The sequence below is a fragment of the Strix uralensis genome, chromosome 37 (genome assembly GCF_047716275.1).
Source record: "Strix uralensis isolate ZFMK-TIS-50842 chromosome 37, bStrUra1, whole genome shotgun sequence".
Classification (NCBI taxonomy): Eukaryota; Metazoa; Chordata; class Aves; order Strigiformes; family Strigidae; genus Strix; species Strix uralensis.
Window position 1 is genome coordinate 1,109,728 of NC_134008.1, and position 13,018 is coordinate 1,122,745.

A 13,018-nucleotide genomic window follows, 5' to 3' on the forward strand; every position below is an offset into this window, starting at 1 on the left:
GGCTGGGGTCAGCTGTCCCAGCTGTGCTCCCTCCCAGCTCTTTGTGCACCTCCAGCCTCCTCGCTTATGGGGTGGGGTGAGAGGCAGAAAGGGCCTTGGCTCTGTGTAAGCCCTGCTCAGCAATCACAAAAATAGCCTTGTGTTCTCAACACTGTTTTCAGCACAAATCCAAACCACAGCCCCATACCAGCTACTAGGAAAAAAATTAACTCTGTCCCAGCCAAACCAGCACAGGCAGCTTCCCCAGTGTGTCCCATGAACACAGACACAGACCAGACCCTGGACCTTCAGGTCTTTCTGATGAGGCCTGGCTGTGTGAGGACACTGCTGCGTACCCCAACCCTGCATACTCACACTGTTCTGCTGTTCACTGATGTTTTCTTCCATGGGCCACATGTTTAGACATCTTATAGACGTCAGGTTTGGAAGAAGACCTCAGCCTTCAAGCACTGCCCTGAGGAGATCCTCTTTCATGATGGAACTGCTCTTAAGGAGGATGGCTCTGTCACAGAAGTGCCCATTGCCTATCCCTGCCTGCAGTCACAGAACTGCCATGCATCAGGAGTGTGACTAAGCTGCCAGAGCACTCAGGCCTTACACCAAACCAAAGGGATCAGAAAGAGAGTGGGGAAGTGAAAAGAGAATATCTGTGGAAGACCAAGTTCTCCCTGGGAGTGCTGTCATGCTGGGAATCTCTTCCCCTCCACCTCTGCACACAGGATATTTTATTGCAGGTCCAAAAAATCTTAGAGGAAGGATCTCAGAAGAAGAAAAAGTCACTGCACACACTTTATTTTGTTAAAACACACAGAGATCATGGGTCCTCATTTACTCAGCCACTCGGTCAGAAAAGAAAAGCAGATAATGAATTAGAAAGGGGATGACAATATCATTACAGGTAAAATACCACCACCAACAACAGAAAATTCAGACAGGCTGGGCCTATACAGAGTTGTATTATAAATGCAGTGCAGAAGAAGATGAACATTTTACTGCTTCAGAATTAATATCTAGTTATCAGTTTCCTCAGGGCATCCTTGATCTCCTGGTTCCTCATGCTGTAGATGAGGGGGTTCAATGCTGGAGGCACCACTGAGTACAAAAATGACACCACCAGGTCCAGGGTTGGGGAGGAGATGAAGGGGGGCTTCAGGTGGGCAAATGTGCCAGTGCTGACAAACAGTGAGACCACGGCCAGGTGAGGGAGGCACGTGGAAAAGGCTTTGTGCCGTCCCTGCTCAGAAGGGATCTTCAGCACGGCCCTGAAGATCTGCACATAGGACACCACAATGAAAACAAAACATCCAAAAACTAAACATGCACTAACCACAAGAAGCCCAACTTCCCTGAGGTAGGAGTGTGAGCAGGAGAGCTTGAGGATCTGTGGGATTTCACAGAAGAACTGGTCCAGAGTGTTGTCATGGCAGAGTGGTAGTGAAAACGTATTGGCTGTGTGCAGCACAGCATAGAGAAACCCACTGCCCCAGGCAGTTGCTGCCATGTGCACACAAGCTCTACTGCCCAGGAGTGTCCCGTAGTGCAGGGGTTTGCAGATGGCAACGTAGCGGTCATAGGACATGATGGTGAGGAGACAATATTCTGCTGAAATGAAAAAGACAAACAGAAAGAGCTGGACAGCACATCCATAGTAGGAGATGGCCCTCTTGTCCCAGAGGGAATTGGCCATGGCTTTAGGAACAGTGGTGGAGATGGAGCCCAGGTCGAGGAGGGAGAGGTTGAGGAGGAAGAAGTACATGGGGGTGTGCAGGTGGTGGTCACAGGCGATGGCAGTGATGATGAGGCCGTTGCCCAGGAGGGCAGCCAGGTAGATGCCCAGGAAGAGCCAGAAGTGCAAGAGCTGCAGCTCCCGTGTGTCTGCGAATGCCAGGAGGAGGAACTCAGTGATGGAGCTGCTGTTGGACATTTGTTCACTCTGGGCATGGGGGACTCTTCAAAGAGGAGAAGACATTGATAAGTTAAGGCATAAATCTTTGAGTCAATCCAATGGTATTTCTAAAAAAATGCCCTCAAAATTACTTCTCTTTCTTTGGAGGAACTTTATTCAACTACTTTTTATGAGCTCATATTTCTGCTGCTGAGTGAGGATACTTTCTGTGCAGGGGGAAAAGACAACATCTCTTTCATTGCTTGCAGACTGAACGTGGAGGAGCCCTGAGGGACAAAAGGGCTCCCTGTGCCCACGTGCAGAGTCAGGAGAGACGGTATGCACACGACTGTCCTGCTGGTCACCATGCAATTACCCTTTGCTTTTTATATCTCTCTCCACCACAGTATGATCTCACTAACAATGTACACAAAGAAGAAACAGGACTTAAGTGAGTTTGGAAGTGTACAGTTTCACAGTCCATTTCTGCAAATTGTTCTCTGTTTCCCCCTGCAGATGAGCAGAGAGTGATGCAGAGGGGTGACTGGACCCTCTTCTCCCTGGAGCTGTCTGTGGGAGCTGTTATTCTCCAAATATCCTCCCTCTCAGTCCTCACAGCACCCATCCCACCTGCTGTGTGCTCAGCTCTGCCCTGCAGACCCCCCCTGGCAGCAGGGCCCTGCGCAGGGGTATCTCTGTGTTCAAGCTCTGATGGGAACATCAGACCAACCCTGATGAGGCTGTAAAGGTGACACAGGCTATCTGCAAGCCATGCGATCTTCCTTTTTCATGCACCCAAATGTATTCACCTCTAAGTGAAAAAGGGTTTAGATTTTAAGTGTCTCCTCCAGAACCAAGAGAAGAATTTTCATGTCCAGTTCTCCACCCAGACAAACACGAGCAGGAGACAGAAAACACAGACTCTGTCCCCTTCAGGGAGCGCCTGCTTTGATGTGCTTTTATAAAAGCTGCCTCTGTCAATGTCCAGTGGATTCTGGAGCTGTGAGCGGCCTTGACCTAGGCAGCACCCTCTCCACAGCAGAAGGACCCTGACCTACCGGGGGTCTCTCCTTCTCACCACAGCTTCTCCCCACAGCACTGTGGGCAGTTCCCCGGGCAGGCTGAGTGCTGAACCTGGCAGGTGGCAGAGTCCCTGCCCCAGCACACAGCCCCTGGACTGCAGGGACCCTGCTCTGAAGGACAGCCCTGGGCACCTCTGGCTGCACCCGCGGCTGCACACCCCTGCAGCTATCCCTGGGAGAATGCAGCTGTCATGGCCTGTCCCTCTGACAGTGCAGCATAGAAGCCCTGCTCTGGAGCACGTCCTCCTCCTCTCGACAGGAGGGAGATTCCTGACGACTGTGCCGGCTTCACCAGATCCCTCCACGATCTGCAGCTGCATTTCCCTGCACCCAGAGACTTACTGTGTCAAGGGCTGGGAAGATTTCTCCTCCAGAGAGCTCTCAGCATCCTCCCACTCCCATCTGCCTTTCCCCTCTCTGTCCTCAGTGCCTGCAGGCAGTGCCCTCAGCCCTGTTGTGTTTTGCAGAAGAGCTGCTCCTGGACAGAGCTGTCTCTCTGCAGCGCTGTCACTTTCCCTGAGACCCCTCTGTCCCAGGAGCCCGGCCCAACTCTGCAGCAGAGGACCAGCCCAAGGTATTTTAATGACCTCTCAGGTGGTTTGATGCTGGGTCCATGAACCTGAGACAGTGAAAGAAAGATGAAGATGCCTGTCAAGAAGTCAAAGCCAGATGCAAACTGCAAAGTTCCTTGGAGTCTTAATGGGTCCCAGCGACGACCATTACTGACAAAGCCTCCCCAGGAGCTTGTTAGAGCAGAAAATGCCAGGCAGAGATGACAGGTAAACAAAGGCCATGTAAAGGTGGAACAGATTCTGAGTAAACCTGGATGTGTTACATTAAGCCAAAGAGCAAAGACCTGACCCGCAGCCCCTGGGAAGGGAGATCTTGTCCCTCACACGTTGCTCAGGGCTCTTCCTGGGTCAGTGTGATGTGGGGATGGGCAATGCCAAGGGCAGGACTACGGTCCAACACCTCCCAGGCTCTCGGGTGGGGAAGGGGAGGCCATGAGACCCAGTGCTGTAAGGGGAAGGTGCTTCCTCATCAGCATCAGTGGCTCAGACAACACCCATACTCAAGGGCAGAAAGGGCTCGTCTCTGCTGGGAGATTTTCAGAGTTTCCTCATTCCTCTATTGTCCCCACCACAGGCTGTCCCACCATGTCCCACACCTGCACCTCTTTCTCTGCAGGCTGTAGATGTCCACCCGTCTACTACACCTTGCTCTCACCTGAGCATCTTCTGTCCTTTACTGATATCTCTCCATCCTCCCTGGCTGCCCTTGAAACACAAATCCTGGGGCAGCTCCAGTCTCCCTCTGGGTGACCTTTACACCACAGCACTGCCCTTTGAGCAACATTTCTCTGTGTCCAGTCTGGGCCTCCCCTGCTGCACTTCGTGACATTAGTTCTTTCTCATGCTGTATCTTACTACAAAGAGAAGCTCCACCATCTCTGAAATCACCCCTCAGTCACTCTCAGGCTATTCCTATAGTGACTGGAGCCTCCACACCGCTGGGCCAAAGAACTCCAGGTCCCTCAGCCACCCCACACACATCATGGGCACTAGGTCCCAAACCCCACCTTGACAGATCTGCACTCAACACTTTCCAGTTCCTCTCTACTTCTCCAAAATGGGGAACCACACCCTGGGACACACCCATTTGTGTGGGGCCACACCAGCCAGTCAGGTTCCAGCCTGTCCTGCTGTATAGGGCTATTTGCTCCCCTCCCCCTACTGATGTAGGATTGGCCCCTTTTCCTTGTAAAACTTCAGGTGACTTCCATTTGCCCATTTCCAGAGTTTGTCAAGGTCCCCATGGGCTCTCCATGGCTATTACAGAAACATGGTGGGATGTCTGCCATGATTGGAGTGTGCCTGTTGATGGCTACAAGCTCTTTAGGACGGATAGACAAGGAAGGAGAGGTGGTGGGGTGGCGCTGTATGTTAGAGACTGACAGGATTGCTTTGAGCACAAGTGTAGTGAAGACAGGGTGGAGTGTCTTTGCGTTAGAATCAGGGGGAAGGCCAACAGGGCAGAAGTTGTAGTAGGAGTCTACTATAGGCCACCCACCCAGGACAGAGAGGTGGATGAAATATTCTGTAGGCATTTAGGAGAAATCTCACGATCGCTTGTCCTTGTTCTTGTGGGAGACTTCAACTTCCCAGACATCTGCTGGAAATACAACACAGCAGAGCAGGACCAGTCCTGGAGATTCCTGGAAAGTGTGGGAGACAACTTCCTGATGCAGCTGGTGAGAGAACCAACCAGAGAAGGTGCCCTGCTGGATCTCCTCTTTGTGAACAGGGAAGGACTGGTGGATGATGTGGCAGTCAGAGAATGACTAGGACACAGCAATCATGAAATAATAGAGTACTCTATTCTTAGGGAGGCCAGGAGAGGGCTAAGCAGAACTGACATCCTGGGCTTCTAAAGGGCTGACTTTGTCTTGTTTAGGCACCTGCTTGAAAGGATCCCTTGGGAGGGTATAGGGTTCCAGGAAGGCTGGACACTCTTTAAGAAGGAAGTGTTAATGGCTCAGGAACAGGCAGTGCCCAGGTGCTGTAAGAGAAGCTGGCGACAGAGAAAACCACCCTGGCTAAACAGGGAGCTTTGGCTGGAACTCAGGGAGAAAAGGAAAGTTTACAGCCTTTGGAAGAAGGGACTAGCCACTCACAGTGATTACAAAGAGGCTGTGAGGCTATGCAGGGCAGAAATCAGGAGGTCTAAAGCCCAGCTGGAAATTAATCTGGCTTCAGCAGTCAAGGATAACAAGAAATGTTTCTATGTCAGTAGCAAAAGAAAGACCAGGGAGAGTCTCCATCCCCAGCTAGATGCAGGAGGAAACATGGTAACAAGTGATGAGGAGAAGGCTGAGGTCCTTAATGCCTTCTTTGCCTCAGTCTTTAATAGCAAGACCAGTTGTATTGAGGGAATCCAGCCTCCTCAGCCAGAAGACAGAGACTGGGAGAACGACTCCCCCACATTCCAGGAGGAGATAGTCAGTGACCTGCTGCATCACATAGACATACACAAGTCTGTGGGACCGTATGGGATACACCCAAGGGTGCTGAAGGAGCTGGCTGGGGTGCTCGCCAAGCCGCTTTCCATTATTTCCCAGCAGTCCTGGCTGACCGGGGAGGTCCTGAGAGATTGGAAACAGGCCAATGTGACGCTGAAGGATGATCTGGGAAATTACAGGCCTGTCAGTGTGACGTCGGTGCCCGGGAAGTTGATGGAGCAGCTCATTCTGAGTACCATCACACAACACATGCAGGACAACCAGATGATCAGGCCCAGTCAGCATGGGTTTATGAAAGGCAGGTCCTGCCTGACAAACGTGATCTCCTTCTACGACAGGGCGACCTGCTTATTGGATGAGGGAAAGGCTGTGGATGTAGTTTACCTTGACTTCAGTAAGGCCTTTGACACCGTTTCCCACAGCATTCTCCTGGAGAAACTGGCTGCTCGAGGCTTGGATGGGCACACGCTTTGCTGGGTAAAAAACTGGCTGGATGGCCGGGCCCAAAGAGTTGTGGTGAACGGAGTTAAATCCAGTTGGCGGCCGGTCACGAGTGGTGTCCCCCAGGGCTCGGTTTTGGGGCCACTCCTGTTTAACATCTTTATTGATGATCTAGACGAGGGGATCGAGTGCACCCTCAGTAAGTTTGCAGATGACACCATGTTGGGTGGGAGTGTTGATCTGCTTGAGGGTAGGGAGGCTCTGCAGAGAGACCTGGACAGGCTGGAGTGATGGGCTGAGGCCAACTGTATGAGTTTCAATAAGGCCAAATGTTGGGTTCTGCACTTGGGCCACAACAACCCCCAGCAGGGCTACAGGCTTGGGGAGGAGTGGCTGGAGAGCTGCCAGTCAGAGAGGGACCTGGGGGGGTTGATTGACAGCCGGCTGAACATGAGCCAGCAGTGTGCCCAGGTGGCCAAGAAGGCCAATGGCATCCTGGTTTGTATCAGAAATGGCGTGGCCAGCAGAGACAGGGAAGGGATCTTACCTCTGTACTTGGCACTGGTGAGGCCGCCCCTCGATGACTGTGTTCAGTTTTGGGCCCCTCACTACAAAAAGGCCATTGAATGACTTGAGCATGTCCAGAGAAGGGCAACGAAGCTGGTGAAGGGTCTGGAGCACAGGTCTGATGGGGAGCGGCTGAGGGAACTGGGGTTGTTTAGTCTGGAGAAGAGGAGGCTGAGGGGAGACCTCATGGCCCTCTACAACTCCCTGAAAGGAGGTTGCAGAGAACTGGGGATGAGTCTCTTTAACCAAATAATAAGTGATAGAACAAGAGGGAATGGCCTCAAGTTGCACCAGAGAAGGTTTAGACTGGCTATTATGAAGTATCTCTTTACAGAACGGGTAGTTAGGCTTTGGAATGGGCTGCCCAGGGAGGTGGTGGAGTCCTGTACTGGGTCTGGCTGATCCGGAATTGGTTTTTCCCCTGTAGCAGCCCTCATGGAGCTGTGTTTTATGTTGGGAGCTGTCAGGGTGTTGATAGCACACTGGTGGTGTGGCTACTGCTGAGTAGTGCTTACACAGCACCAAGGCTCTTTCCGACATTTTCCCTCCCCACAGTGGGACGGGGTGGGCAAGATCTTGGGAGGCGACACAACCAGGACAGCTGACCCCAACTGACCAAAGGGATATTCCAGACCATATGACATCTGCTCAGTATAAAGCTGGGAAAAAGGAGGAAGGGTGTGGGGTCACCCTTGGTCCTCCGAGGCAACTACTACGCTTATTGGAGCCCTGCTTCCTGAGAAGGCCCGACATCGTCTGTTCATGGGAAGTAGAGAATAAATCTGTTTTCTTTTTTTTGCTTCCGCGCACGGACCTTTGCTTCGATTTGCTTATATTAAAACTGCTTTTGTTTTACCCACAAGTGTTGGGATTTTTTCCTATCTTATTTTCTTTCCCTTCTTTGCCTTGTTGAGAAAAAAAGGGGAAGGGGGGGGAAGTGATAGAGCGACTTGGTGGGTACCTGGCATTTAGCCAAGGTCAAACAACCACAAGTCCCCATCCTGGAGGTGTTTAAGAGGCGGGTTGACATAGCACTTAGGGATATGGTGTAGTTAGGAACTGTCAGTGCTAGGTTAACAGTTGGACTAGATGATCTTCAAGGTCCTTTCCGACTTAGATGATTCTGTGATTCTGTGTTTCTACGGACTGAAGCTCCATCTGGTCAGCGTTTCATGCTTATGTGTAGTTTGCTCATTTTGATTGGGTTGTGTCTCACAAGAGAACAGCATGAGGAGTTACAGGGCACTACAAATCCCCTCTCCTGGAGAAACTGTGGGGTCCTGGGGGTCTGGTACTGATAAGGCCATGAGGCTGGACCCAGTATAAAAGTTGCCCTTTATGGGAGAGAGCAGCAGGCATGTGTGGAGCTCTGCCTTGGGATGGATGATGAGTCAGCTGAGAGCTGAAGGATCATGGGCAAAACTGTGGTGAGTGGATGTCTGCTACAGATGCCCTGATGAGGAAGAGGAAGTAGATGGACCTTCTTCATTTAACTGGAAGAAGGCCTGCTCCTCATGGGAGACCTAAACTATCCCAATATTTGCTGAAGCGACAACATACCAAAGTGAAAGCCATCCAGAAGGTTTTTGGAGTTAATTGACACCATTATCCCGACAAGGATGACTGAGGAGACAGTGAGGGGGGGTGTCCTGCAGGAAATCATACTTAGAAACAAGGAAGAGCTGGTCAGGGATGTAACAGTCAGAGGTGGAAAAGTAGAGTTGAGGCTCCTGAGAGAAGGGAACAAGGTAAAGAGCAGGATTTCAGGAGAGGAGGATTTGGCCTGCTGAGGAACCTGCTTGGAAGAATCCCATGGAATATGATGCTGAAGAATTTTCCAAATTAAGAAATCTATTTTAATCAAAAGAGTGGAAGAGAGTAGGGTCCACAGACATAGGCTCTGCTTACGAAATAAAATGTGGAGTTAGATGCCAGACAAGTACAAGATTTAGAAATGGAACTAAATGTTTTAGAAAACTAACTCAAGAAATCAGGAATCTAGCAGTTCAGTTCCTAGCAGAGCAACATATAGTCACTACTACAAGTGACAATGGGTGCAAGGCATTCCCTGCAGTCTTGGAACTCAAGAGTAAGTCTTGGTCAAGATTCATAGGTTCTACCGGGAAGGTCTACGTTCGTCTGGGCTGGCATAATGGATCCTTGTACCCTTACAAGTAGATTCTTGGGGGAGAGCCACAGCTGAAGTGGCCATTGCGAATTCAAGAAACTCGGCCCAGTTATTAGCAGGCACAGGAGCGTCCATGAATACTCCTGGATCATCTGGGGTAAATTCAGGCTGAATAACTGCAAAACTAGTGACTTTAAGTGGCTGTGACAGAACCCATTACCTTCACCAAATATGTGAAAATGTCACCTTCCAACCAGGGAAATTCAAGGGAGTCATGTGAAAAGACCCACCAGGTCAATCCACATAGTAAGGGAAAGGAATATTTCTTACGCGGTAGATGCAGAAGGCAATAAACATTGGATTGTGCCTCAGAATATTCAAGGAGAATCTCATCAAGCTCATCCATGAGCTGAGGCAAACACTCTGAGCAGAGTGAAGGACAGTGAGTACTGGCCTAACACAAAGAAATATGTAGATCTCTGGAGTAGGAGGTGTCTGTCTTGTGCCGTGACCAGTGCAGATTACACGGGAGTAAAAGCCCCAGCCCAGCAACAACAGAGTGGAGGCTCACGGCCACAACAGCAGATTGAATTTCTGGGACCTCTGCAAGTGACAGCTTGAAACACCAAGTGGATCTTGGTAGTAGCAGATCCTTTGAGTAAATGGACAGAAGGTCCCCTTGCAAAACCAACATGATTGCCACCCCTGCAGATCTACTGTTGAACGCTGTTATTTCTTGCTGGGGTCTGCTCCACAGCACTGAGTCTGATCTCAGCACCGACTTTGTCGTAATAATTCTGCATTAGTATTTCAAAGCCTGAACACGAGACGTCCCACCCTGGCTCTGCCAACCTGTGGGGCAGGGGAGAAGGAAAGGCCAGTGATGGGGCTGGGTTTGGCTGTTGAACGTGGGGTCCAACAGCGATGAGGAGTCAAGGGAGTGGATGGCGATAGACAGGCAAAGGAACCACAAATTGTGATGTTGATTGTGAGGCCACTCCTGTTACAGGATCCTGATTAGCCAGTAGCTGGCCCAGGCAATTTGGCAACAAGACGTACATCGCAAAACTGCTCATGCCAGCAGAGACAAGACAGGGAGAGTGAGGAAGGGGAGAGGCAGGCCAAGGGGAGCTGGATGGAAAGGGGATGATTTTGATGTCACTGACCTCATAGGTGCTGCCAGACTGCACTGAGGTCCCCCTCAGCCCTCCCTTCTCCAGGCTGAACAAGACCAGCTCCCTCAGCCTCTCCTCACAGGCAAAGTGTTCCAGCCCCGACCTATCTTGGGGGCCATTCACCAAACCCCCTCCAGCTTGCCAACATCATTCCTGTCCTGGGGGTCTGAAATACGGACGCAGCAACGTGGACAATGCCCTCTCTTGATCTCCTGGCCGCACTCCTGGCCATCAAGCCCTGGGGGCAGCTGGCCTCCCTTGCTGCCAGGGCACATGACTGCCTCCTGCCCAACCCACCAAGACCTTTCCCATAGGGCTTCTCCCAGCCAGGCAGCCCCCAGCCTGTGTCATTGCCAGGGGGTGTCCTGCAGGGTCACACACTGCCACTTGTCCTTGCTGCATTTCCTGAGCTTCCTGCCAGTACGTGCTCTCCTGCTCGTTTAGCCCTTTCCCTGAGCACTGAGGCCTGGAGATCTTTTCAGTGATGTCTCAGGCAAGGATGGTATTGAGTCCCCCAGCCCCACCTGTGTCTGCTGTTGTTAAATCACCCTCCCTATTCAGCAGCAGCCCTGCATTTCCCTTGTTCATTCTTGCTCCCTTATGAGCCACTGAAGCTCATCTTTGTGTTCTTGACTTTCCTTGCCACCACCAGCTCCAGGCAAGCTTTGCCTTCCTAAAAACAATGAAGTCAATCTCTATAAATTTCTCCTTTGTCAACTGTCCTTGCTGTCACCTCCTGGCAGCTGGTTCCTGGCCCCTGTCAGAGCCAGCCCTGTCCCTGCACTGACCCAGCCTCCCTGCCCCACACAGGCATTATCGTCAAGGGAAGACCAGTGGGGCAAGGAAAGGTTTCTAGGCCAGTCAACACCACGGTCAATGGAGAAAGGGAAACAAGGGTGGGCTGTTGGATTGCTGTACTCTGTTACTCGAAGACATATACCTACATAGATATACAGACAAAATGGATCCCTCCAAGAGCAGGTCTTACACCATTTGTCTGTCCAGAACCTGGCCCCAGGATCCCCTTGTCCCCCTGTTCCCCCTCACACAGACAAGCACACACACACACACCCCCAACGGCTCTCTCCAGCACAGAGTCACAGAACAGAATCACAGAATCACAGAATCGTTTAGGTTGTAAATGACCTTGAAGATCATCCAGTCCAACCATCAACCCAACATTAAGAGTTCCTAACTACACCATATCCCTCAGAGCTATGTGGACCCTACTCTTAAACCCCTCCAGAGATGGGGACTCCACCACTGCCTTGGGCAGCCCATTCCAATGCCCAACAACCTGTTCTGTAAAGAAATACTTCCTGACATCTAGTCTAACCTTCTCTGGTGCAACTTGAGGCCATTCCCTCTTGTTCTATCACTTATTATTTGGTTAAAGAGACTCACCCCCAGCTCTCTGCAACCTCCTTTCAGGGAGTTGTAGAGGGCGATGAGGTCTCCCCTCAGCCTCCTCTTCTCCAGACTAAACAACCCCAGTTCCCTCAGCCACTCCTCGTATGACATGTGCTCCAGACCCTTCACCAGCTTCGTTGCCCTTCTCTGGACATGCTCAAGTCATTCAATGGCCTTTTTGTAGTGAGGGGCCCAAAACTGAACACAGTCATCGAGGGGCGGCCTCACCAGTGCCAAGTACAGATCCCTTCCCTGTCTCTGCTGGCCACGCCAATTCTGATACAAGCCAGGATGCCATTGGCCTTCTTGGCCACCTGGGCACACTGCTGGCTCATGTTCAGCCGGCTGTCAATCAACACCCCCAGGTCCCTCTCTGACTGGCAGCTCTCCAGCCACTCCTCCCCAAGCCTGTAGCCCTGCTGGGGGTTGTTGTGGCCCAAGTGCAGAACCCAACATTTGGCCTTATTGAAACTCATACAGTTGGCCTCAGCCCATCACTCCAGCCTGTCCAGGTCTCTCTGCAGAGCCTCCCTACCCTCAAGCAGATCAACACTCCCACCCAACATGGTGTCATCTGCAAACTTACTGAGGGTGCACTCGATCCCCTTGTCTAGATCTTCAATAAAGATGTTAAACAGGAGTGGCCCCAAAACCAAGCCCTGGGGGACACCACTCATGACCGGCCACCAACTGGATTTAACTCTGTTCACCACAACTCTTTGGGCCCAGCCATCAGCCAGTTTTTTACCCAGCAAAGCTTGTGCCCATCCAAGCCTCGAGCAGCCAGTTTTGCCAGGAGAATTCTGTGGGAAACGGTGTCAAAGGCCTTACTGAAGTCAAGGTAGACAACATCCACAGCCTTTCCCTCATCCAATAAGCAGGTCGCCCTGTCGTAGAAGGAGATCAGCTTTGTCAAGCAGGACCTGCCTTTCATAAACCCATGCTGACTGGGCCTGATCATCTGGTTGTCCTGCATGTGTTGTGTGATGGTACTCAGAATGAGCTGCTCCATCAACTTCCCGGGCACCGACGTCACACTGACAGGCCTGTAATTTCCCAGATCATCCTTCCGACCCTTCTTATATATGGGCATCACATTGGCCTGTTTCCAATCTCTCAGGACCTCCCCGGTCAGCCAGGACTGCTGGGAAATGATGGAAAGCGGCTTGGCGAGCACCTCAGCCAGCTCCTTCAGCACCCTTGGGTGTATCCCATGCGGTCCCACAGACTTGTGTATGTCTATGTGATGCAGTAGGTCACTGACTATCTCCTCCTGGATTGCAGGGGCGTCGTTCTCCCAGTCTCTGTCTT

The 13,018-nt window shown here is 51.4% G+C and overlaps 1 protein-coding gene and 1 long non-coding RNA gene across 2 annotated transcripts in view; one reads left to right on the forward strand and one right to left on the reverse strand.

Annotated features, from left to right (window-relative positions):
- Positions 1–1,003: 1,003 nt before the first annotated feature.
- LOC141937089 (olfactory receptor 14A16-like) lies at positions 1,004–1,924 on the reverse strand. Its single transcript, XM_074854490.1, has one exon. The coding sequence runs from the start codon at positions 1,922–1,924 to the stop codon at positions 1,004–1,006; it is 921 nt and encodes a 306-aa protein (XP_074710591.1).
- A 5,938-nt stretch (positions 1,925–7,862) lies between these two features.
- Positions 7,863–13,018, forward strand: part of LOC141937094 (uncharacterized) — a 786,032-nt gene continuing 780,876 nt past the window's right edge. Inside the window, exon 1 of the long non-coding RNA XR_012626860.1 lies at positions 7,863–7,986. This is a non-coding gene — a long non-coding RNA (uncharacterized LOC141937094). The remainder of the gene's footprint in view (positions 7,987–13,018) is intronic.

Coding starts and splice junctions, on each gene's coding strand:
- LOC141937089 (XM_074854490.1), bottom strand. CDS start 1,924: ATGTCCAACAGCAGCTCCATCACTGAGTTCCTCCTCCTGGCATTCGCA.